This window comes from Podarcis vaucheri, assembly GCF_965113315.1.
Source record: "Podarcis vaucheri genome assembly, chromosome: 1".
NCBI lineage: Eukaryota > Metazoa > Chordata > Lepidosauria > Squamata > Lacertidae > Podarcis > Podarcis vaucheri.
Genome location: NC_138759.1, coordinates 49,155,283 through 49,181,069, shown reverse-complemented (window position 1 = coordinate 49,181,069; position 25,787 = coordinate 49,155,283). Strand labels below are relative to the sequence as shown.

Sequence of the window (25,787 nt, the reverse complement as noted above, 5' to 3'; positions counted from 1 at the left end):
TCTTTCTACTACATTGCTTGTAAAAAGTGGGTGGCATCCATTGGTGTCTGCCCATTGATGGAAGGCATTCAGCAGCAGAATGAGGGAGGCAAGCATTTTTTTTGTGATTCCTACTACAGCTTCAGCTCTAGAGGAACCATGGGAGACTGCATCAGTTGGGGGGGGGACTGCTGAAAATTGCCTCCCTTTCCTGTTCCACTGAGGATCCCTTCCTTCAGCAATGGACACAGCTGGATGCCACCCAATAACTCTCAGCAAAAAGTTAATGAAAGGAGCTGTAAAACACCTCCCATATATTTTTAGTTTTATTTGCACCAGAGTTTCTGCATATTGCTTAATGCCATGGATCAGGCCTAATCAGAATTTTACTTGCATTTTTTTGTCTAGAAATGTCCATTACAAGCTCCAGTGTTTCCATTCCAAGAGCATGGATAAAGTGCACCATATGAGCCAAAACACTGTAAAATACACTTGTCTTTATATATTAAAGGGAGCGCAAGTCCCAGCATGCAAATGCTGCAGCCTGATCCAAAGCGAATGGAGTCCAAATTAAGTGTGAGGTGTGTAAAAAAAGGAAGTAGCTGCTTGTTTGGTAATTTCTGCAGGAGGAATTGAAATGGCCCGTGATTTTCTGAGGAGTTTTTACTGCAGCACTAGGTTGTAGAAAATTTATTTGTCCCTGTTTTGAGCCTTGTAAACAACATTTTCTTCAGTGGAGGGTAAGATATATGGTACCTTTTCCTCTGTAGGAATGGCAGAAACAGGTGTCTGAACAAATGCAGTTTGAAAAAGTTCTGTGAAGTAGCTGCCAAAGTTTCTGTGCTCCCCTGAAACAATAAATAAGGTTTTAAAAAAAGGTTTTGCCACTTAACTGAAATAGGAAAAAAGGACTGTTTATTTCTTAACCAGGCTGGCCTGCAATTCCGCCTCAAAGGCCATCCTGTCAAAGGTACGTATGTTCATCTCTTCCCGGACTTTTTCCCGGACATGGAACGACGCCCGAGCAACAGACCGGGCGTTTTCCAAGACATTTTTTTTCTCCTTGCAGATCTGTTCGCTCCGCTCCAGCTTCTTCTCAATGGACTGCAAGATCTCCCTGCGACGGATGTCTTCGTTCTCTTCCACCTTCCTCTTGTTCACTTTCTGCACCTTCTCCTTCTCCAGCCGGCTCTGCACCACCTTCTGGGCCTTCTGCTGCACCACTTCCTCGGCCACCTGGGCCGCATGCTGCAGCTTCCGCTCGGAAGCTTTGGCCAAGGCCTTCAAGTACTCCTTCTGCTCCCGGTCCCTCCTCTCCGCTGCCCTCTTGGCCCTCTGGCTGTGCATCTCCTCCCGCTTGGCTCTCTCCCTCAGCTCCTGGTTCCTCTTCTCCACCAGCTGCTCGTACTTCTCCTGGGCCTTGTTGAGGCTCCCTTCCACAGAAGCCCTCAGCACCGCCTTCTCCTCGGCCTCCTGCTTGGCCTTCTCCTTGAGGATGATCTCGTGCTTCCGCTTCTCGGCCTGGTTGAGCAGCCGCTTCTCCCTCTGCAGCAGCTGCTCCTTCTTCAGCTTCTTCTGGGCGGCCAAGGACAGCTTCTCTTGCAGCAGCTGGACCTCTCGCTCCATGGCCTCTCTCTTGACCTCCTCCTGAGCCTTCAGGTTGTGCTCTTGGTGGCGCTTCTTCTTCTTGTCATCCAGGAGGGCCTTCTCCTGCCTCTCCCGCCTCATCTTCTCCTGCTTCTCCAGGTGCTCCCGCCACTTCTCCTCCTGCTGCCAGCTCTGCTTCTGCTTCAGCAGGGCGGCCGCCTGCTCCTCCTGGCTCACCTTGCTGCGCCGCCTCTCCAGCCGCGACTCCCACAGCTGGTGGCACTGCAGCAAGGCCCTCTGCTTCTGCCTCTCCTCCCGCTCCCTCCTCTGCTCCGCCTGCCTCCGCTGGATGTCCCACTGCAGGTGGGCGCTGTACCTCTGCTCCTTCAAGATGCTCTCCTCCTGCTGCTTGGCGATCATCAGCGCCGCGATCTTCCGGTCCCTCTCCGACACCTCCTGGAGGCCCTTCTTCCTCTTCACCTCCTTGACAATCCTCTCCACCTTCTTGGCCGTCTGGGGCGAATGGCTCAGGTCGCCCAAGCTGAAGCTGCGGCCCACCAGGGCCGTCATGGTTGCCACCGTCTTAGTCCTGGGCAGCTCCTTGGGCCACTTGTCCCGGAAACTGTCTCCGCTGTAGGAGGAGGAGGCCCCGGAGTCGGAGGAGGTTTTGGTGGAGTGGCCATCCCTCCTCTTCTGCAAGGAGTCCAGGGAGTGGCTCTTCTTGGTCCTGGCGCCCGGGGGAGCAGCAGAAGCAGCAGGAGGAGGAGGAGGCAAGCAGCCGGTCCTGGCCTGCCCTACCGGGGTGCAGCTGCCGCTGGCGCTTTTGAAGGCGATCCTGGGCGCCGGCGAGGAAGGCAGGCTGGCGGTGAGGAGCGGCGTGAAGAGCCTCCTCTTCTCCTCGCGGATAATCCTTTCCCTTTCCTCCCGGCACTGCTGCAGCTTCCTCTGCCGGTCCATCTCGTAGACCTCGTAGAGGCCGGCGGCCACGCGCATGGAGCGCCCGGGCGCCTCTTTGACCAGCTCGCCCAGCGAGCGCGGCAGCAGCTCCACCGGCTTGACGGCGCAGCGGGCGCACGCCTCCAGCGAGCGCGGGCTGGTGAGCACATAGCGGCTGCCCTCGGCCTCGGCGCAGTCGAAGTTGTACAGGTCCAGGTGAAGCATCGGCGATTCCTCGCGCAGCTGCGCCGCGTCTCCGCCAGGAGGAGCCGCCGCTTCCGCCGCCGCCGCCGCGCCCGAGGCGGACGCCGGAGAGGCACCATCCGCCGCCGAGGAGGAGGAGGAACTGGCTGCGGCTGCTGCTGCTGCTGTTGCTGTCGGGGCCGGGGCCGCCGCCGCCGAGGCCTCGTCTCCACCTGCTGCTGCTGCTGCTGCTGCTGCGCTCCCGGGCTCTGCGTCTTTCTCCTCGCCCGCATCCGCCACCGGATCCACCATGCCTGGCTTCCTGCAGGATCTGCGAGGGAACGAAAGCAAAAACAGAAGCAGCGAAATCAGGAGGATCAATCGTAAAAATAACCTCGCCGGGATTTAATCTGCTGCCATCGAGGGATTAGCCGGCATCTGCGTCTCCATGGCCTGGGGGGGGGGGCGCGCAGTGGGAAGCAGCGGAACCCACAACCTTTCTCCACCCCCCATAGCACCCGGGCAAGATCCATCCGGGGAGACTCCCCGCACCGTGGCAGGGGTGCCAACTTGAATAAAATATTGGGGGGGGCACCCCGCATAATCGATCACAAGACATGGTGCAGAGAGGCACACTATTTGAATGGCAATGCTTGGGTGTGTGTGTGTGTCAAATATTTTATTGAGGGGGCCGAGGTCCCTTCGAGTTGGCTTCTATGCACCGTGGCTCTTGCCCCAGTGACTGAAAGGAGAAAGAGTGCGGAGTTTTGCGAGAAGTTGCAAAGTCGTCCTGAGTAACGGGAGATCAAGGGGAGGGGAACCTAACGGCGGTGTGTGTGTGAATGGGCGGGATCCCAACCGAAGCTCCGCCGCCCCAAACGCTTCTCCCTCCGCCCTGGGCACCGTGGATGATTAAGGTTAGCCTCCCCCATAGAATGAGATGGGAGAGAGGGGCGCTGAAGAGGTCCCTCTCCCTTCCGTCTCCCCAGCCCCCTCGCACCGGCCCTGCTGTCTATCTAGCAGCCCTTAAGTCCCACCGGAGAAAGGGGAGGGCGGGGAGGTGCGGGGACGACAGAGGGGATCAGGATCCCAAAGCGCCTCTTTCTAACGCAAGCTTGCTTTCCCTCCGGGTCCCGTGAGACCGACCTCTCCGCGGTTTCCCCGGTTCTGGACAAGCCTCCGCCTCGTCTCCCTGCCGCTGGGATGCAGCGCCGCTCGCCAGAAAACACCCTGATGGGGAACAGCCATCCTTGGAAAGCCTCGGACCCTCTCCTCCAGCGACAGCGGTGAGCTGCCTGCCCCTCCCGGCGACCCTTCCATTCCCATAGCAAAACGTGCATCATTCGATCAGTCCCCTCGCCGCAGACAAAAACATCTGGGGTGGGCGAAGAGGGGGAGGGGGTGCCGATCACTCACCGTTTTGGCTTTCGGGGGCTCCGCGGGCTTTCGATGATGTAGCACCAAACGGGTATTGGTGTGTGTGTGAGTGTGTCGTGTGGGGGGCAGATCAGGTTACGGGCGGCAGCAGCAGCAGTGGCGGCTGCGGCGGCCTCTCCATGGCGCCCGGCAACCCCCGCGCAGAGCCTCTGCCCACGGCCGGGAGGAGGCAGCTGGCAGGTGCCTTGGGCTGCGCAACCCCTAGCATGTTGTGGCTCCTAAGCTGAAGGTGGAAGAGGACAGCGACTGCCCATCTCCGCCGCCACCGGCCTCGCTTGCGGGGCTCCTGCCTCCCTCCCTCCCTCCTCCGCCGCCGCCGCCTTCGGAGCTCCGCCTGCGAGGATGCGATGGAGCCTCCGCTGCTGCGCTGCTCCGCGGGAAGGAGAGACGCGCGAGGAACGCTGATCCGCGCCACTTGCCGCGAGACAGGGGACGCGGGGAGGAGGAGGAAGGAGGGGTCTGAATAAGAGAGGAGGGGATGGAGCGTACTGCGAGTTTTCTTGCCCTTGCAGTATTTCCCCATGTGCCTTTTGAATAACCCTCACGCCTGCCTCTACAACTCAATGCGAGTGATAGCCAACAGTGGGTCTCTGAGTATGACCAAGGTTGGACATCACTAGGATTTTAGTAGGTAAGAACTTATACCTGAGTTTGCTTATTTCCTCCTCCCTCCCAATCTGTTTTCCTTTTGTGTCCTGTACGCAGGGACAGGGACTGTCTTATTTGTAGCCATGCACTTTGAGAACCTTTCTTGGAGAAAAGCTATTAAAATAAATAAATGTGAAAAATCCCTTTTGTGAAAACCTTCATGCGTGGTATCTCCATAATCCTTACAACAGCTTTGTAAGGTTGACCAGCAGCACTTTCTCCACATTGCAGATGATGACAGGGGTGGGGAGACCACAGCTCAGATGATGGGGCATGTAGCACGTGGACTATATCTTTGTGGCCTGGTGCTGTGCACACTTAGAATTTGTGCAGGGAGCGGGGGGACTTGGTGATGGGGAAAAGTGAGAAAGGTCACTTTGCACACGAAGGGATTGTTGTGTGTGAAACCCCAAATACCCAATCCAAAACTCAATTCAAGCAACTGGGGGTTCTAGGATAGGCCACCCCATACAATTAAGCAAGGGAAGGGGCAAACATGCTGGAAATATATAACTGTTGCTCTCATGTCTCACTCCCGTTCCCCATTCTCCTATACACAGCAAGACTACATCTTGTTTGACCATATTGCTGTAACATTTGCTCCCAACAGGCTCCCTCTGTTGGCAAAGGACACTCTAACTAATGTCACAACTGGATAAATTCAGGTAAGCATCTCACAGCAGTGGACAACTTTGGGCTTTAAAATTTGGTGCAACACCAAAATTCAGTTCACTCCCCCTTCCCCGCCTCTTGCTTTGTTTGCCATTGTTGCTGGCAAACAACAAGGGTCCCTGCGAGACCCTTTTGGCTCTGTGTCCAGTGCAGGCTAACTGGTCGCTCTCCCCTAAATCTGCCTCTGCGCACAGCTTGAATGCACAAAACAGACAACCACTTTGCACACAGTTTCACTACAACCCCAACGGGGGCGGGGGGGAGGACGACTATAATCACAGTTTCTCCAGTTTCTCCCCAAGCCCCAATAGTGGTACAGTGGTACCTCAGGTTACATATGCTTCAGGTTACATACGCTTCAGGTTACATACTCCGCTAACCCAGAAATAGTGCTTCAGGTTAAGAACTTTGCTTCAGGATGAGAACAGAAATCGTGCTCTGCCGGCGCGGCGGCAGCAGGAGGCCCCATTAGCTAAAGTGGTGCTTCAGGTTAAGAACAGTTTCAGGTTAAGAACGGACCTCCGGAACGAAATAAGTATTTAACCCGAGGAACCACTGTACTGGCAGAACACCCATTTGGTACCATTCCCTCTTCCCTCTCACCTCCTCACAACACCTTCTATGTTTCTAAGTCCAGGAACCATCTGCTCCAGCTGCTGACTATTGCTCATTGCTCTCTGTGAGTCTGTCTCTGCTCATCATAGACTGCTCTCCCCCAGGTACAGGATCCATCCCACCACTTGTTCTGTGATAACTTGAAGAGTGGCCCAGCAGCAGTCACCTGGGTGCACCCAGCTGTTCCTCCAAAGAGTGGTTAACCTGCTTGCTCTGGGCAGTTTCCTCTATTCTTGCAAGGTTCATTAGAGAAGGTGCAAAAGTAGATGGTGTTCCTAACATAAAGCAACGGTATCTCCCCTCTGATCCGACTCGCAGGCAATAAAACAGTCTGGGGTTCATTGTTACAGGATGCAGTAGAGAGTCTTCAATAATAACCTCAAACTGATCAGAGAACTATTGAGCATAATATTTCCTACATACACAGGCTGCCCTTGGCTTCATGAAGATCTGCCCGGCAACACTTTCCCACTTTCTGTGCTGCCAGAAACACCTGGGCAACACAAGTTTGGGCAACGCAACTTTGAGCCATTTTGATGTTGCAAATGGATGCTAAGATTTATTTCTTGTTCTCAACTGGATCTACATAACTGCCCCATAACATAGGTTCTCTGGGCAGCCTGCAAAACACATATAACAATTAAAATGCAATATGAAACAGCATTGGGAGAGCTTTGGCCATCCAGATTTTGTTGAAATACAAGTCCTGACATCCCTGACCGTCGGTCGTGCTGCCTGGGGCTGATGGGAGTTGGAGTCCAACAACTTTTCAGGACCTTGGGTCTGATGATGGCCCCCATAACATCGCAGCCGAAAAAGGTGGTTCCAGTTAGGGAACCATGTGTCTCCTTGAGATGAGTGAAATGTATCTGGTTGGTCCCTGTGAGAACAGCATGCTAAATTAGATGGACTATTGGCCTGTTCCAGTAGGCGGTTCTTGTGTTCTTATCCCCAGCTCTCTTCATTCACACATGATGAAATCCTAACCATATTTACTATGAATAAGTCTTAGTGAGCACAGCTGCACTTTCAAGGAAACATAAGTAGGATGTGGCTGTTAGTTAAAGCAGTGGTTCCCAATTAGGGGTCCGGGGAACACACCCAGGGGGTCCGCAGCCCCATCCCTTGCTTCCCCACAGCTAATTTTTTTGTCATTTTTTGCATGGTAACATCACAAATTCAATGGTCTTGTTTTAGCGCTGTGCAATTTTTTCAACATATTGACCAAACTCGCTTTTGAAATCACACTGTGATAACGATTTTGACCTGGCAATATGCAGCAATATATCGCTCCTTGTGTGAGGTAGAAGAGGACAGTCGATTTCAAGGCACCTCCGATCTCGGCTGATAAACGCTGCTGATCTGAGCTGCCTTCCTTCAAGCTGAGGGAAAACAGAGCTGATTGCCCTCACGTCAAGGCACCATGGCACTACCTTCGACCTCTGAGAATACTTCTTCCCTCATCCCCACACCTGATCTCAAATTTAAGACATCGTGATATATCGGAATATCATGATGTTTAGCCGCTGAAATCTGATTTCCAACATTATGATATATCACTCAGCCCTAGTCTGTTTTTTAGTATGCCTAAAATCCTTTGCTTATTAGGGGTTACCCCACATTTTGTTGCCTGGCTTGCTCTGGTCCATGGGGTCACGAAGAGTCGGACACAACTAAATGACTAAACAACAACACACATTTTGTTCAAAAAAATTGCTTTGCACAGGTAACCACCATAGAGTTATGAACATTTTCAAAGGTAGGGGGTCTGTGGATTGCCTTTTGAAAAATAGGGGGTCCTCAGTATTTAGCTAATTGGGAACCACTGAGTTAAAGGATAAAACAAAATTGCCTGCTGCTGATTTTGTCATTCACATGCTAAGAACAAGATGCACATACTGAGCTTGCCATGGGGAAGCTTCCAAAATCTAATATTTTCCTAAAATGTTAGATATTTTAAAGTCACAAGAAAGTCAATTTTGACTTGTCAACTTTTGCATACAACAATTACCATCATCCCTGACCACTGGTCCTGCTGGCTAGGGATCATGGGAGTTGTAGGCCAAAAACATCTGGAGGGCCGAGGCTGAGGAAGCCTGGCATAGAATCTATTAGTTTCCGGGTGGTTTGTGTAGGACAGTTTGTGGGATCACTTATTTTGGCTGGCATGCTTGTCCGTGTGCACACACATGCATATACCACATAGATGCTTCATTTTCATTCCACATATCTGGGATTGTTGCCAGCCTTGGAGATTGCTGGAAGAAAAGCTTTTGAACTCTGATAATATTTGGAACAAGCCTCGGTGCCAGATGTTGAAGAGTTAATCCTGTAGAAATACAGAAATCAGCTGACCGTGGTTTAAATGAGCTGCCCTTGAAATTAGCATGCATTAAGGTTTGCATTGATGTTAATTGGAGATTTCCTCTTTCCTGGGTCCTTTCAATTGCTATATGTGGGTTAACCAGACCCAAAAAACAAAAACAACCCCACAGCAAACCCCTGAACACAAAGCATATAGTTTATACCAACAGAAAAAATTGTTGTCTTGACACATACTTTTAAAGCGTTCTCTTCTAATTACAAGGCAAAGTAAACAAACAGAAACATCTGCCTTATTAACATAATTTCAAAAATGGCTGGAAGTGAAAGCCTTTACAGTTCGAATTGAAACTGACAGTTTCTGCAGCAGTGTGTAAAATCATAGAGCACAGAAAATATAGTTGCCATGTGAAGAAAGGAGTGTCACAGTTTAGGAGCTGGAGGGCCACACACTCCCCATTCTTGGATTAGACAACAATAAAAGCTACTCTGAAAGCTCAAGTTCAATGTTGACAGGAAGGAAGTAATTTGCAGAGCAACTCATAACTATAATTATGCTTTGAGAGAAGATAGCGCTGATGGCTGAATGGCCACAATATCCTGGACAAGCTTATCATAGGAAGGAAGGGCAAAGTACACAACCAGAAAATACAAAAATGGTATAAAAGGGACAGACATGCCCCTGGCAACCCACGATACACCACTAGTGGCAACTCACCATGGACTGAGCTGATGATAATGCTCATATGTTGTCCATAGAGAAAGAGCCTATGAACTCAGGGTGATGAGGACACTGTCAGGGACTGGCTAAATGGTGAGGAATGGTGGGGAGCTCCAGCCCAAAGACCCCAGGGAAGCCTCAGAAGAGAAGAGCTCTGAGCTGGGAGAGTGGTAGTGGGACAATGAAGACAGAGGAGGAATGGGGGGATGCTGAACAAGAAACAGGCTTGAGTGAGAGAGAGAAGGAAAACACTGCAGACATAGAACAGGAAGCTGAGGAGGAGGTGGGGGCTGAAGCTGAGACAGATTCACAGGAGCAGGCAGGTCCTACTGTGTTTAGCTCTCCTCTCTGCTTGTCTCTGAGGAGGACTCGGAGGGTGTTGCATGTTACAGAGCAGAGAGCTCAGAGGGCCCCTCTCCAGCGGAGTTTAAGACTGCTGGGAAGACACACGGGTGGGGAGGAAGCTTAGGAGGAAGTGGGAGACCCAGAACTCTAGTTCTGTGCATGTCTTCACCAGGGCCAGTCATACCCTAGCATACCCTCCAACATCCCTCCAAATAGGGATGTCCTATTCCATGATAATAATCATAATCATAATTTTACTATTTATATCCCACCCATTTGACTGGGTTGCCCAGCCACTCTGGGTGGCTTCCAACATATATAAAAATAATTTTAAAAATTACATATTAAACATTATTTTATAAAAACCTTTCCTTCAGGTGGCTTGGGGTCAGATAACTCCATACCCTCCAACATTTTTCTGATGAAAATCCTACCATACCCTCCAATATTTCTCTGATGAGAATAGGGACATTCTAAGCGGGACATTTTCAGGATCAAATCAGAAATTGGGGTGGCTTCTGTAAATCTGGGACTGTCCCAGCAAAATAGAGACACTTGGAGGGTCTGCCACAGGTTTGTGTGTGTTCTGTTGCCTTGAATAAAAGAATTAGCTTTATTATTCATCTCTGAGTCTTCATGCTGAACCAGCCCTGACAGACACCAGGACCTCAGCACGTGCAACAGCCACTAGTCATGCTATGTTCCGATTGTCATGAGTTCATTATTTGTTCCTGCATAGGCAGCTTAGGGGCATTATTGCCAGTATAGTTCCTGATTGGCTTCTGCATTTTCTGCTAGGGTGTTTTCCTCTTGCCCTGGACTGAGCATGGATTGGATATAGCGGCCGTTCTACCAGTGCAGTGGTGGCATATCTCCTGTGCTGGGTTAATATGAATATAGGATTGCTCAGCCCAGCTTGCATTGTGCTTAATTCTGGAGGAAGAAACACAGATTTTACACTGAGTCAGATCCAGATAAGATTTCACATTTGAGTTTAAAGGGCGGTGCTTAGAAACTGTAAACAGGCAGATGTCATAGGGGATTTCCAATCTATAGGCAGAGGATTTGAATATTTTTCATCACTAGAGGGCACTCACTGATCAGTTATTAGTTACTTTATTTTTAATTTTTCAATCAACCAACTTTCAAACAATTGAACAAGGGCTGAAAGGCGAATAGGTTTGCCACCTGAAGTGCTCCAAAATAAGAAACTCATGGTGGGACCTTGAACAAATGGCATTATTGTGTGTGTCACCACATTAGTACTTTGTTAGAACGCAGTGTCATTGTCATGTGTTACATTAAAGTTCCTTTTGGTTGTTATGAATGGCAATACCATTCATCTAGGAGGAAAGCTCAAGAGTCAACCATAGCAATTACTTCCAAGGCTTTGAGAACACTCCCCAAGCAGTGTGCCTTTTCCCACACCGAGATCTGAAAAGGCTAAATGTTTATATTAGTCTATATTTGCTAAAAATAGAAGGTGTATTGACAAAGCGGGATTGGCATGGTTGGTAGAACTTTTGAGCAGTTGACGCCCATGAAATTGCTTCCTGGATCAGGTTAAGCAGTTGGGGGGGGGGGGGAAACCTCAGATTTTAATCTGATTTCCATCTGAAACACTGACTACAATTTCAGGGATGTCTCTGAATACCAGTTTCTGGGAGGAGCGCTGTTGCATTCAGTTCCTGTTTGTGGGATTCCCCAGGCCACGGGGAGAATGGCATGCTGGATTCAATAGACCTCAGCAAGGCTCTTCTTATTTTCTCATATTCTTCTGTACATATAGCATGTGTTTAGCCTTTTGGCATTTTTTTTTAATCTTGCCACTGCTTATGGGAATGGGCAGAGAAGATAGGAGTGGTGAGTTACTCAGAATCCCTCAGAGTCAAAGGCTCTCTTTTGTTCCTCTGAAGGCCTTGGGACATTGTGAAAACTTTCAGGAACCTTTTGGGTAGGGTGGGCCAGATCATGGGCCAACCTTGTCAGGTGGCCAGGACAGCACACCTGCCAATCAACTGGTAAAAAGGTAAAGGTAAAGGACCCCTGGACAGTTATTATTATTATCAAAATCAACTATGGGGTGCAGTGCTCATCTCGCTTTTCAGGCCAAGGGAGTCAATGTTTGTCCACAGAGAGTTTTCTGGGTCATATGGCCAGCATGACTAAACCATTTCTGGCACAGAGGGACATCATGACGAGTGCCAGAGCACACAGAAACACTGTTTACCTTCCCGCTGCAGCAGTACCCATTTATCTACTTGCATTAGTATGCTTTCAAACTGCTAGGTTGGCAGAACCTGGGACAGAGCAACGGGAGCTGACTCTGTCACACAGATTCGAACTGCTGACCTTCCAATTGGCAAGCCCAAGAGGCTCAGTGGTTTAGACCACATCACCACTCGCATCTTGCCAATCAACTGACATCATTATTGACAGGTTGTTCTGAATGTGAATCTTCAAGCATGCCCTCCATGACCAATTTCCCCACCCCACTGCACCTCACCGCACCCCCAGGAACTTTTAAACTCTAAAATTGCTGGCCTCATTTCACAGCTTAAAGCATTGATCTCCGGCAGGTGTGTTGCGAGCCAGTACAGGGTTGTGGCCTGAGCTAAGATGGGTCAAAACAGCGGCACCAGCACCATTCAAATATATGGTACACACAAACAACACACACACACACACACACACACACAGAGAGAGAGAGAGAGAGAGAGAGAGAGAGAGAGAAATGGGCCCCCAAATGATGTATGTTTGAATTACAGTTGGGTTCCAGGTCTGAAAACATTGATGAACGCTGACTTAAAGGGTCTGTTTGGGTGGGAATTTAGGCTTGGAAGATAGGAAGCTGTTTATTTTCCACAGCCAGGTCCTTTCTTCCCCATTAGGCCCCAAGCTAGAGGGAAGCAAGTGCTTGTCTGCTTCATTGCTTTCCTTCAGCCTAACTCCCAGTGCCAGCTGGCTGACAGCTTCTGCCTGTGCATCTCTCCGCTGCCATGGTTCCCTTCCTGGCAGCATGAGGGCGGCATGCACATCCAGCCGTCAGCCTTGGATGGTTTTGGATGTGAGGCAGGAGGTAGTTTTGACACTCCCGTTTTCCCTGCAAAACCTAGGGAGTCTCTCCATGTGGTAGAGAGACCCCCTGCAGTTCTCTCCTCTGCATTTTTGCTTCTTGTTGCAGAACGAAGACACAAATCAAACTAAAGCATATATAGTGGTACCTCGAGTTAAGTACTTAATTCGTTCTAGAGGTCGGTTCTTAACCTGAAACTGCTCTTAACCTGAAGCACCACTTTAGCTAATGGGGCTTCCTGCTGCTGCCACACCGCCAGAGCACTATTTCTGTTCTCATCCTGAAGCAAAGTTCTTAACGCGAGGTAATATTTCTGGGTTAGTGGAGTCTGTAACCTGAAGCGTATGTAACCCGAGGTACGACTGTACTGCTTACAACAGACCCTCCAAGTGTCCCTATTTTCCAGGGATGTCCCTGATTTAGAGAAGCCGCCCCAATTTCTGATTTGATCTCAGAATGTCATACTTTTCCTTAGGATGTCCCTATTTTCATTGGAGAAATGTTGGAGGGTATGGAGTTATCTGACCCCCCAAGCTGTCTGAAAGCAATCCTGTATAGCAGGGGTGTCCATCAAGTCAGCCGTGATCAACATGTCGATCCCCGGGTGATTGTGATAGATTGTGGTGGATCGCTGGCTTATTTTTCTCCATGGAGAAAAAGAGCATCCGTCTGTGTGCCGTCCTGACCTGGCGTGAGTCAGTCGTTGCTAGGCTGCTGGCACCCTGGTACATTGGTGTTTAGGAAGTCCCTGCCAGCAAGCTGCTGCAAGTTCACTCCATTAGGAGGCTTCTTGGATCCCCAACAGTGCCGGTCTACCCATGGCATCAGCTGTCCTTAGACTGTTCTTGGCATCCGTTCCCTGCTTTCCTGCCACGGCCCCAGTGGGGATGAAGCTGTTGGTTTGTGAGCGATTTATGGAGTGCCCCCCCCAAAAAAGCAGGAGAACTATGTTGCTCTCCCTTCCCCCTTTAAAAAAAAAACCTCAACAACTTTGGATCCCCCCCCCAAATGGGTAGATCACTGCCAGTTTTTTTATTCCAGGAGTAGATTGCAATCTCTTGGGAGTTGGACATCCCTGCTGTATAGGGAAGTGTTGTTTTTTTTTAATGTTTCATTATGTTTTTATTTATGTCGGAAGCTGCGCAGAGTGGCTGGGACAACCCAGTGAGATGTGGGGTATAAATAGTAAAATTATCATTATAGAATGGGACGTCCTTATTTTCATCGGAGAAATGCTGGAGGGTATGCTACAAACAGCAGGGGAATTCTTGTGCAGCTCTTTCACCTTTTGCTTTCCTGTCTCAGTAGAAATCGTCTAGTAAGTGGATAATACAGCTGTTTCCTGCCTCTGAATAGATGCTGTTTATACACAGAGCATTTTGAATAGGTAATGTGTTGTTAACAGCTAGCATGTAGTCATGTCCTTGGACCAAATTCAAGCAAACTTTCTTTTTTTATAAAAAAATTTTAAAATTAAAGATTTTATTGGTTTACAAAAGTATGTGCATTGTCTCTTTTTTTCAGACAAGCAAGCTTCCTGTGTGTTACATTAGCCTTCCTTGTCATTGCTACTCATACTTCAGTCAGGAATAATAATAATAATAATAATAATAATAATAATACCCTGCCCATCTGGCTGGGTTGCCCCAGCCACTCTGGACGACATACACAACCAAAATGCTTCCTGCCATTTTGTGCATACTTATACATTGTGTGTTTTCTACACACACACACACACACACTTTTTCATTTTATTTATAAAGGCTCAGGTGTTTTTTAGCAGGAACCTGTGAATTTAACGCTATCCTAGAAGGTGCACAGGCTGACATTGTGTCATCAAGGCTGCTAAAAGGGCAGCACTTACAGGCAACCTGTCCTCTCCCTCCCTGGCCCCTGGTCATTTTTAGCATATGCTTTTATGTTTGCAATACACACGTGTAAAATGCAGGAAATGACTGGTTTCTAAAGGGCTGCTGAATTGCATTTGGAGTATGTTTATTATTAAGGAACAAGCAAAGTGCGTGTCAGGAAGCCAAATGGGAGGAGTCCTCTTAGCTTTCACTGAACCAAACTTGCACTTTGTGTGCGCCTACTGTTCTTGAAAGTTTGAAATACATGAAATGCAGGTGTATGTTCTTTATGGGTATTCTTGCACAGTCTGCTTAATACAAGCAACCCTGAGTATGCTTAGTTGTTAGGATGTAAAATATTAGCCTCATGCACACCATACATTTAAAGCACTATAGCGTCTCCCCAATTTTCCCCCCAGAGCTGTAGTTTATTAAGGATGCTGAAGGTCCCTGGGTTCAATTCCTGGCATCTCCTGGTTGAGCTAGGAAAAACCCCTGCCTGCAACTCTGGAGAGCTGCTGGCAACCATTATAGACAAATACTGAGCCAGATGATGCAGTTGTCTGACTTTCATCTAACACTTCCCATCTTCCTTAAGAGATTGATGCAGCAGGACTTGAAAGATTTCATGGCCTTTTGGGGTATATTTGGCATGTGGTATCACATGTCTCCTTTGTGCTGTCTATGTATTTGGTTTTTCCTTGCTGTTATTTTCCATTTCTTTGGAATCGGTACTTTTTTACACTGTCATTCTTAGCTCATTAAAAACTATGTTTTAGGAGAGACAAAAAAAGACAAAAGGAGAAAGAATGAGGATATATTAAAAAAGAAAACCTAGTTCATGCCATGTCATAATCATATGGGGCTTTCCAAATGAATAATTTTTCTCGTGGTAGGACGTGGCCAGTTACCCAATGGATTCTTGCCTGCCCATGGGGAATTTCCAGTGGACAGGGCAGGTGACACGGTTGGAGCCCCTGTCAGGCAGTAGGAACAGCGAGATACATCAGGCTCTTGACAAGGTTGACTTGAAGTGCCACACTGTTGTTGACACTGTGATTCTACATCAGCTCAAAACTGATGCAATAGGAGGGATTAAAAACATTTTTTTACAGACATCCCTGAATTGACAACCGTCCCCCCATGTTGCAACACAAGATCACAGGATATGGTGTACACAGCACACTACCATGAGGGAGAATTTGCTCAGATGGCAGGCCGCTTGGCATGGAGCTACATCTCTGTAGCTTTATGTTTGCACACTTAGACATCAGAAGAGGGATAGTTGTTGCCTTGGGACTCCAGACACAAATAACCAATATGAAACCCAAACAATTGTGGGTGCTAAGAAAGAGTGTCTTGCATAGATAAACAAAGAAAGATCTCAAATCCCAAGCAGTTGCATATGAACCAAAACATTCTTTCAGATAGCTTGGACCTAAGCTGTGTAGCCAATTTTAAATATGGTGATACCATCATAATCGCCTTGCCACTAAGGAAATTTATTTACCTTTTATTATGAACATACAGAATAATATACATAAATGTATCAAATATTACACCCCCTCCCCTAATGAATATAAAACAGGCCTTCATAAAAGAGACATCTTTCTGACAGTTTTTTTCAGTTTCACCTTGGTTGATTTGAGCACTGGAAAAAAGAGTGTGATCAAAGTGTAATTTAACTCATGAACACACCAGATGAGCAAGAATATAGAGCAGAACCTGTGGCTTTGAGGTGGAATCCAGTGCTGGTCCTACTCAGAACAGGCCTAATGAAGTTAATAGACATGACTAATTTAGGTTCATTAATTTTCAGTCTACTCTTGGGATGGACTTACGGTAATTGGATACAGCAGAAGGATGGTCAGTGGCCAGGAAGGATGGGAGCTGTAGTTTGGGAGAATCTGGAGACCACAAGTTCCTCATCCCTGGTACAAAGAATCTGAGGGCTTCTGATTTTGCAAAGGCTTGTGTGCTTTCAGATTGTCAAGCCTTAAGCACTTCTTTTGAGTTTGAGATAACAGGAAAACAAAGCAGAAGAACAAATGTGTAGTCTTTCAAAACCAGTGACAAAGATGTGAGATTAAAAGCTGGATGAAAAGTGCCTCAGAGGGCCTCTTGCTGCACCTCTTTGGGAAATTAGTGACAAAAGCAGGAATTATTAGTGTTGGCGGTTTCTCTCACAAAAGTGTGTTTCTGGATGCTAAAAAGTGTTTTATTTAGATAGGGGAGGGGCTGCAAGACTCGGAATTTTCATTTGATAAAGCGGGGAAATAACTTATCCAGAGATTTGACTTTCTACAGCAGAAGTCCAGTCAGGCACTGGGTGAGGATGGGCTGCGAGCAAAGAATGGGGGGGGGGGAATGGGTATGGAATGGATATGCAGGTTGATCCGATAAAAGGGAAGAATACAAAGTGGCAAAAGAGAAAATGGAGAGGGCAGAAAGGATAGGGTAAAGGAAAGGGTGGGGTTGGCGACAGAAACCACAACTGGCAACTTGTTCTCTAGCGTATATAACATTTTGCATTCGGAAGCTTGTCTCCTCTGACAACCCTGGCCCATTTAACGCTGAAGAGGAGAAATAAATAAAACGAGGGCGGGTGGGGGGGAGAAAGAGAGAAGTCCAGTCCCCCTGCGCTCAGAGTTAAGGCACAATATGAGAAGAGACGAAAGTACCCCAAAGCCACAGGGCGCAAAGTGGGCAACACCGCACATGGGAAGAGAACGGAGCCGGCCCGCTTCCTCCTGCCCGTTTCTCTTCCTCCCATATTCCCCGCCCCGGAGGAGGGAGCTGCTCCTCCTCCTCCTCCTCCTCTTCCCACAGCCGCCGAGGCCGCGCGAGGAGAGCGGGGGGGGGGGGCGGCGGCGGCAGTCCACGTGCGGGAAGGCGCTGGCTGATCTCCCGCGTTGTTAAGGCCGGCCGGCGAGGCTCCTCCCCTTCCCTTGTATTCCTCCGGCCTGGGGAGCCTCGCCCCGATCAATCCTTTCCCTCCCGCCGGGGTTCTAACTTCGACCCTGCAGGCAGCAGCAGCAGCTACTCTGCTCCTTTAAACCCTCGCCGACGGAGGGCAGGCCGCGCCCTCTTTCCCCCGCCTCCCTCCCCTCCCACTCGCCAGGCCCGGCGCGTGAGGCGAGCTCGCGCTAGAGCGCAGGCGGAGCAACGACCGAGAGCGGCTGTTGCTTGTGGCGGCGGCGGCGGCGAAGGAGGAAGCGGGACTCGGCGGCGGCGGAGTCGGAGCGAAGAAGAAGGGGTCGGACTGAGGAGACGAGAGGAGGAAGGGGGGGGGGAGTGCCTTCGCCGCCGCCCTCGCGACGTTGCCCCGGAGCTACTTTAGCCTTGGCATTTCTGTCTATTTAAAACCCCTCGCTTGTTTGTTTATTTCCCCTGGCGGCCGCGAATGTTGCATTGGCCGAGCCCTGCGCCAAGAGGAGACGGGTCCCTCCCCTGCCGTAACCAGGGCCAGGCAGACAAGGGCACGCGGGCCTTGCAGCAGCAGCAGCAGCAGCAACAGCGGCGGCGGCAGCCCAGCCTCTCAGTGCCTTGGAGCGAAGAGGAGGAGAAGGAGAAGAAGGGGCCGCCTTCTTCCCGGAACCAGCCGCGGCTGGGTGAGCGAGCCGCTGCCGGGAAAGGGGGTGGGGAGGGGAGGGTGGGCGAGGAAAGTGGGGGTGTGTGTGGAGGGGGCTGAAGGCGCGTCCTTCTCTCCACCTCCTTTGGTTCTTTGTTAGCCAAGCGCGGAAGGCAGACAGGCAGGCATTGGGGGGGGGGGGAGAGGCTGTCAAGAGTTCCTGGGCTTTCCCCTTTCCAGACACGCACACCTGCTCTGCGGAGCCCGGGGGGTGGGTGGGGTGGGGGGCGGCTTCTGGAAAATAATGAAAGAGCCGCCGAGTACAGACGGCGACGGTTTTTGGGTGGATTTGGGGCAAAAGGGCGGAGGGCGAAGATGCTTGAGCCCTGTTTTCTTGCGGGAGCATCTGTGGATGGAGACTGACAGCCACTCTCTTCGTCCCCGCCCCCCCCCCAGAAAAAAAATCCTTCAGAGGATTAGATTCCCAAGGGTGACGGTGGGGGGAGAAATCCTGAGAAGAAATCCCATCATCGCCTGGGAAACTTGTCAGGACAAAGCTGTGGTGGAGATGCCAGAACGCTCAAAGTTGCTGGAGGATGGGCTAGTTAGATGCAGCAGTTTTTAACCCACACAAGCATTCAGCGGCCTTATTATTATTATTTTACCTTCTGTTTCTGTAATCATTGCACTGCTGTGCTAACCTGTCTTAGTCCAGGCCATGTCCCAAACCACTAGTTGAAGACCAGTGGAGAACATGGATTCTCAAATGCAGATGTGCCTGTCCTGTGTCTGCATTGGGGGCAGCTACTAAAGAGAATTCTGGGGCTTGATGACATAACGGAACACAATCTTTATTTATGCCATGTCTCTGAAACCTTTTAGTGGGTGGTGAAATGACTCTTAGGCTCTGGTAATGTCTAGTTTCTTTGTGTCTGAATCTGTACTTTGGGTGCTGCTCTACGAATGCTGAATTTCCTGGGGAAAGTTGTGTGGCTGTAAGTAACTACCTCACTCTCTTAAAAAAGAGGAATAGGGGAAGAAAGAAGACTCTCTTTTTTAAAAATAATAAAAATCTGTATCTCTTTAGAAAGTTGTGCTATTTTACAAAAAGCCTTTTGGGCTTTAGAAGATGAAATATAGCATTCATATGCTTATCTCTGTTTTAAAATAAGTTGTGAGGTGTAATGAGAAAATAGTTGTGCCTATGAATAAGAATAAAAGTCCATTATTGGATTTAAGAGAGAGTGAATGCTTTGCTTTCCAGTAATGTGCTCCTCTTCCACAAAACTTTACGTAAGAATTGCTAATCGTATATAATCGTGGCTGGTGTGCTGATCCTGTTTGATCCTAATGTTAGCTGCTAGGATGTGTTCTATAATAAACTTAAAGTAGAAAAAACCAGCACAGCCTTGTGCTGACAAAAGGTCTTCTCATGTATTAGTTCTCCTTTCCTATAAAATGTATATGCAAGATCAGCTTGAGTGGTACATTGACACTTTCTATTGAATATTTCATTCTAAGTGGTGGTTTCCACCTGAATATTAGCATATTAGTGCTGAGGAACTGAATTTTTATACAAGGCCTCCGTCTGGATTAACTTTTGTTCAATATTTGGACATACTTCAAAAAAAAATCCTTATATTAAAGGGTGGGGGTTTAATGGGATTCTCAGTTTTTAATTGTTGTCTTATGCTGAAGAATTGCATCATAGAGTTGACATTCACTTTTTGGGTACATGTGTGTGAATGTACACCTGTCCATGTTAGGTCTGCCCCCCCCCATTGGCTTTGTAGAATTTTGTAAGCTATGCTACTATAAAGATAATACAAACAATTGAATATATTTAGTACATAGCTGTTTTTGTTTACTAAATCCCGCTTTTCAGTATCAGTATACCTATACCTATTTGTTATTTGAAATAACATTTTGATTCTAGGCCTGTAAGCAAGAGTCACCACTCTAGTATCAAAAGTCCAGCGGCTGAAAAAAGCAAAAATTGTTGAGATATGTTGGTCTTTAGATTCTTCCTGAATGGCTATGCTCAACTTACAGTACACGGTAATTTAAAATGTGATAGTGTCTGATGAGCAGAGCTGCACACACTTGGATCCCCAAATCTGCAAGCCTTAGCTAACCAAAAACATTATGAAACTGCTAGGATTCTCTTTGTGTGCTGTACAATCATAAACTCCTGCTCCTTTCCCCAGTTCATAGTGGAGAAATAGGGAAGGGATCAGTCTTCCCTTCAACCATAGCTGCCTTCTCCACCTTGGAGCTAGAGAGTGGAGTGAGGATCTTCCCTGAATTCGGCTGCATTTCTGAGGCACTCTGATGTCTCGAAAGTATAGTGCATCCACAGGAAAAACCACTGCCCCATTTGACAGGTTCAGAGGAAGACACCAGCTGATGGTCTCATCAGAAAGTGTGGTAGACGAATTTGTGGGTCCCTGCTGAGGAGTAATTTAAGAGACACTAGTTTGGCAAGCTTCAGTTCTTAGGAAATGTGGGGTTTTTTTGAAGTTTTTGAATGTCATCACAATTTATTGTAACCTTGTGTCATACATTTGTCTGAACTGGGAAGGAAGTGAAGATGTTGAAATGTCTTGATGATGCTTGAAGTTGTTTGTATCTCAAGTACTGCCAATTTATTTTATTGTGCTTTCTTTATGTTCCTGTAAATGCTATTGTGTAGCAAAGCTTCACTTGGCAGGCTCTCTTCTATCATGGTAGATATTCAGGGTTTTTCTTTCTTTCTTTTTTTTAAATAAAGTGAGTTTCTTAAGGAAAGTGAAGAAGTGTTTTTAACAAAAGAGAATGTTGTTTTCCTAATACAAGTTAAGATTTTTCTAAACTCTGCTCAGGGTTGTTGAAATAGTCTTGGAACTATAGTATCTAAAGCCTGATGCTTGGGTGCGGAAGCAGGAGGAGGATGCCACTTTGTCTCCTTCTGTAATAAAATGTACCGTACTTGCCTGTCCCAGAACTATGGCAAGAGAGAAACGGAAATGCTTGCATAGGCCTAAGAAACTTTTCAGACAGGGTACTGTCCCCACCAGAGAAAGACAAAACAGTGTTGTGAGTGATGTTCTTTTTTGAATGCTAAACACTGAAGCCCATTTATGTGGAATTATGGACAATGTATGGATAACTTATACCTGGCAACTTGGGCTCCAATGGCACATCCACCCCCACCCACCCCGTACTTCTTCACAACATATAAAAACAGCAGTTCCCTTTCAAGCTATTCCTGCACATGAAATTCAAGAGATGGTAGCAACTGAAATTTCTTAAATACTTCTTACCTTTACCTTAAAAACAGAGTATATTTTCCCTTTTTTGTTAACTAATGGTTTGGCTTTGTTTATACAGGTTTGTGTAAAATAACATGGATATTTGTATTTAGCGTTATCTGAATTATTGGCTAGGACTTATGCTTGCAGGAACAAAAGAGAACGTACTTTGCAGTCATACTTGGGGCACCCTCTTAGTTGGCTTCACTACATGGGAACTGCTGCAAACTGTGCAGCTTCTTCCCATGCCACTTGCATAATATAAGAAGTCTAGACTTGAACTGCAGTGTTCTTGCTCCCACTCTACAAAGATAACATCCGGAGGAGCCCTCTGACTCATTGAATGTAATTTGATTGACTTACAAAATCAAACATGCATTGGATTAAACTACATGCCCACAGTGCCATATGGGTAACTGGGCAGTTTTCTCTCTCTTGCAGGTAGCAGCAGCAAGTGCAAAGCAGCAGCTCCATAAGTGGCCTCTGTAGCAAAAGCTGGAGCCTGCTTAGTCTGTGTGCCTGTCTGCAAGGAGGAAAACCTATGTCATTGCATATGTTTTATTTACAATGTCTTCTGGGGAGCTTTGATCCTTAGAATCTTATGAGGGGTTTTCAGTGAGAAATCAGAAAGAGCAAAGAAACTTAGAAGATAGCTACCTAGCATTCCTTCTCTTCACAAACAGTGAGTACAGTCATACTTCGGGTTGAGCGTTTTCAGGTTGCACTCTGCGGTGACCTGGAAGTAATGGAACCTGTTACTTCTGGGTTTCGCTGCTCGCGCATGTGCAGACGCTCAAAATGACATCATGCGCGGAAGCGGTGGATCGCGCCCCTTGCAGACACGGGTTGCATTTGCTTCAGGATGCGAACAGGGCTCCGAAACGGTTCCTGTTCGCATCCAAAGGTACCACAGTAGTTGGAGAATGTTGGGTGTGTCCTGAGTCACATTATGTTCGGGGGGGGGGGGCAAGAGTGAAGCCCAATAGGGCTGGTGCATGCTTCATATGAATGGTACCCAAGAACATGTTCCAGAATCCTTTGCATAGTACAGTGGTTTTTGATTGGCAGTTGAAAGTTATGAAAACCAGTTTCCCCCCTCATAAATAACTGAGTTGTCAGGGTTAAGTTTGGTTTAATTTTCAGTTTGTGGTTAAGGCTCAGAAATACATTTGTTGTCTGGTAAGCTAAACTCTGTTGCATGTGTGCCGTTGTTGTTTATGAATCACCCTTTCTTTAGTATCACCCCTGGTGGTGTCCAACAAATGATAATAAATTTACTTTAATGAGTAAAGCAAATAGAGAACTAAAATAATATGGTCAGACTTGTGGCTGGTTAGTATTATTATTAGTAGTAGAATTTATTAAATTTGTATACTGACCTTCATCCATAGATCTCAGGGTGGTTTGCAGCATAAAAATACAAGATAAAAACACAACATGCATAATAAAAACAATTCAAAGATACAGTATAATATGCAATAAAAGTCCTTATGTATTGAGCACAGTCAGCATAAAGACCCACAAATATGAAAATTACTTTTTGTGTACTCCAAAGCATAAAAAGAACAATGGACAATGAACAATAACACAATTAGGACAATAATACTTTGGAACAAACAGTTATAGATATATTTTGACAATTACCAGTAAGTCTTTTTCAAATTTGTCCCAATCAATCCTAAGTGTGGGTGTCAGTGGAGCCTCTCTAAGACATTGTACAGCTAGGGTGCCACCACTGAAAAGTCTTATTATTGATACTATTAATAAGGGGCTTTCCATTCAAAAGTGACCCAGGCACAATATAAACACTAAAACCAATTATAGCAAACAACCAATAAAAACTTCAATTGGTAGCTACCTGCTGGATCTCATTTGGTGGAACACCTGAAAAAGGTCCTTGATGTCCTTAATGTGGCTGGTGTTACGTGAAAGGAGACTATTGTTCAGATAATATGTCTGCAACCTTTTAGGGCTTTAAAAGCTTAATATTGGAACTTTGAGTTGGGCCCAGAACAATACTTGAAGCTAGTGCAAAAGAAAGAAAGAGCGGGATGGAGGGAAGCAAGCAAGTACTGATGTATTATGGTCATAAGGTCCAGTCCTAGTTGACCATCATCTTATTTTGGATCAACTGAAATTTCTGCAAGGTTTTAAAAGACTCCCCCATGTATTGTGTGTTTCAGTAATACAAAGAAGAGGTTACCAGAGCATGAATCACTGCAGCTGCTTCCCTGTGCTGTTGCTGTTCTAGCTACCCAATGACTTTGATGTTAAAATTGCTCAAGGCTTTGGCTTCTAATCTAGACAGTATTAAGTAAACTGCAGAAGAAAAAAAATGTTTTCTTTCCATTACCTTTTCCAAGTGCTTCTAGTGAAGCAATTAAAGGAAGAGTTTTAAACATATATAAACCCCAGCAAAGGTTAAGAATGGCCCACATGCAAATCTGATCAGACTAAAAAATTAGCCCCCTTTACTTAAGCTACGCTGTCAAGACTGATTTGACATCTGCTTTACTACCAGGGGAGCATACAAAAAAGTAACAAAATGTTTCCTAATTTGTTAGCAGGTCAAGGATTGTCATGAGTTAGATTAGACATGAGAAAGTTGAAGCAAGGAGTGTTGGTTGTGCTTTTGTGCACTTTCCAGTTTCCTTGAATATCCCTTGTTTTCTAGTAGTATAATGATATCAGAACATTTATGAGTGTCAATACTCTGCTTCGTTAATTCATTATTAGATCCAGGGCTGAAAAAATCCCAGGCGCGTAACATTTAAGTATCAGCATTAACTCTTTCACTTGAATGTTCTCCATATTGAGATGAGGACTGACATTTGCAGGGGGTGGGGGCACTGGTGGAGGTCACAATGCTTCTGCTGCAATGGTTTAATGATTTGCATTAATTACTATTTTAAGATGATTTCACTATGTTAGGGGAAAGTTTCAAAGAAGTGGTAAACATGGGTGTGATTATTTGGCAGTGACTATGGAGAACACTGCCCTTTTGAAGTCTATAACATTTAATTTGATATCAAGATTCTTGCCACCTGACTATGTATTCTTTTGTTAATGTCAGTTTTCGGAGAGAGGAAGGAAAATGTCACTGTTACTATGTTGAGTTTTTTAAAAATTATTGATGAAGATCTGTGCACAAATCAAATGGAATATAGTCATAGTGACTACAGTTCCAACTTAGAAACTATACTGAATGTCTAATTCTTCCTGAAGTGAATTCATATCAAAAAATAGAAGGACGGCATTTAACTTTCAACATTGATTGCAGCACAAAGAGAGAGTGCAAACAGGAAACTTGTTCTGTGGTGAAGTTTGCAAACAGGAAATTTTCACAGAACAAACATAGCTCAAATATAACCTAAGAGATAATAAAACATGTTTTTCTGTAATGTCATGGTATTTTTTACCAAGTATTACTTGTAATTCCTCATGCCAAATTTTACTGAATTTTTTGTGGTACTTGCCCTGCTTTTACTGGAAAGGGGCAGGGGATTGCTTCTCTTTCCTTATTTGAATTGAGTCAGTTCAGCATTCACCAACAGAGAGCTAGGGATGAGGGACAAAACAGAACAATGGAAGAATGTCAATTGCAATACCTACATTAATATCACATTGGGACCTTAAAGGTTCACAAAAATGGAAGATTGGAGTAGGAGGCAGATATACTCTAAAATCAGATGTACATATTGAGATCCATCTTCACTGAAGAAAGGATCGTTTTGTCTCCTGTCACATAAAATACCTGCAAGGAATTAGCAGTCTTGGAAACAACCCAACCTTCCTTTAAATCTGCTTCACACACCCAGAGTGGAATGTAGTGGTATTCTTTCTTGGCAGTCTTAAGCTACTTCAATGTTTCTGTTGTTTTAGCTTTATTGTAATGCTTCAGTAGCTAATAAAGCACAAGAGGAAGCAAAATCGGTTTCTACAAATACTCATGAAAATTCTCTTGTTTAACTCTCTGCCTGTACCGCTTTTTAAACTGATGAATGGCACACAGGCTGAAAGCTATTTTAATATATAGAAAATCCTCTTTTCAAAACTTATTAATCAGGGTGGTGCAACTGTTTTTTCTTAGTAACTAATGTATACTTAGAGATATTGTATGTGTCTTGAATGTCTGATCCTAAATACAATTATCTAAAACTAAGCTAGCATTAGAAAAATCAGGAAGCTTGATGGCTGAATCGGAATTTTGAACCTGTGTTTGCAACATTCAGCCTTGCACTTCTGGCACTGCACTGGATCTTGGGAACAGTGAAATTGTACAGGAGACCTAAAATAATTATGCAACTGGCTACTGAAGATCCATGGGGCTTTTGCCTGGAATACTGAAGCACAGCTCAGTGCATATGATTACAATATATAAAGACAAACTGGACACAAAACTCTGAAACTTTGGTGCCTCTAGCATGCTGCAGCATGTAACCATGAAGAATGTGTGTAAGGTGATAGAACAAAACAAAGGCAACTTCCTCCTTTCTTTTTCCTAGCCATAAAGAACAGCAATGTGGCTGTTCAGACTTATTTGTTATCTTTCACT

The 25,787-nt window shown here is 46.5% G+C and overlaps 3 protein-coding genes across 4 annotated transcripts in view; 2 read left to right on the top strand and 1 right to left on the bottom strand.

The window, feature by feature from the left end:
* PLEKHD1 (pleckstrin homology and coiled-coil domain containing D1) overlaps positions 1-25,787 on the top strand; it is a 195,765-nt gene that overhangs the window by 48,103 nt on the left and 121,875 nt on the right. The window lies entirely within an intron of this gene.
* The window catches only part of CCDC177 (coiled-coil domain containing 177), a 230,764-nt gene continuing 205,239 nt past the window's right edge, over positions 263-25,787 (bottom strand). The window contains exons 2-3 of the mRNA XM_082224979.1: positions 4,102-4,172; positions 263-3,016 (exon numbers count right to left, since the gene is read on the bottom strand). Coding sequence (XP_082081105.1) covers positions 895-2,997 — 2,103 coding nt within the window. The 5' untranslated portion in view covers positions 2,998-3,016; positions 4,102-4,172 and the 3' untranslated portion in view covers positions 263-894. The remainder of the gene's footprint in view (positions 3,017-4,101; positions 4,173-25,787) is intronic.
* SUSD6 (sushi domain containing 6) overlaps positions 17,259-25,787 on the top strand; it is a 61,742-nt gene continuing 53,213 nt past the window's right edge. The window contains exon 1 of one of the 2 annotated variants that reach the window (XM_082226664.1): positions 17,259-17,982. The gene's annotated coding sequence lies outside the window, so the exon portion shown is untranslated. The remainder of the gene's footprint in view (positions 17,983-25,787) is intronic. The other variant, XM_082226662.1, reaches the window with a different exon arrangement.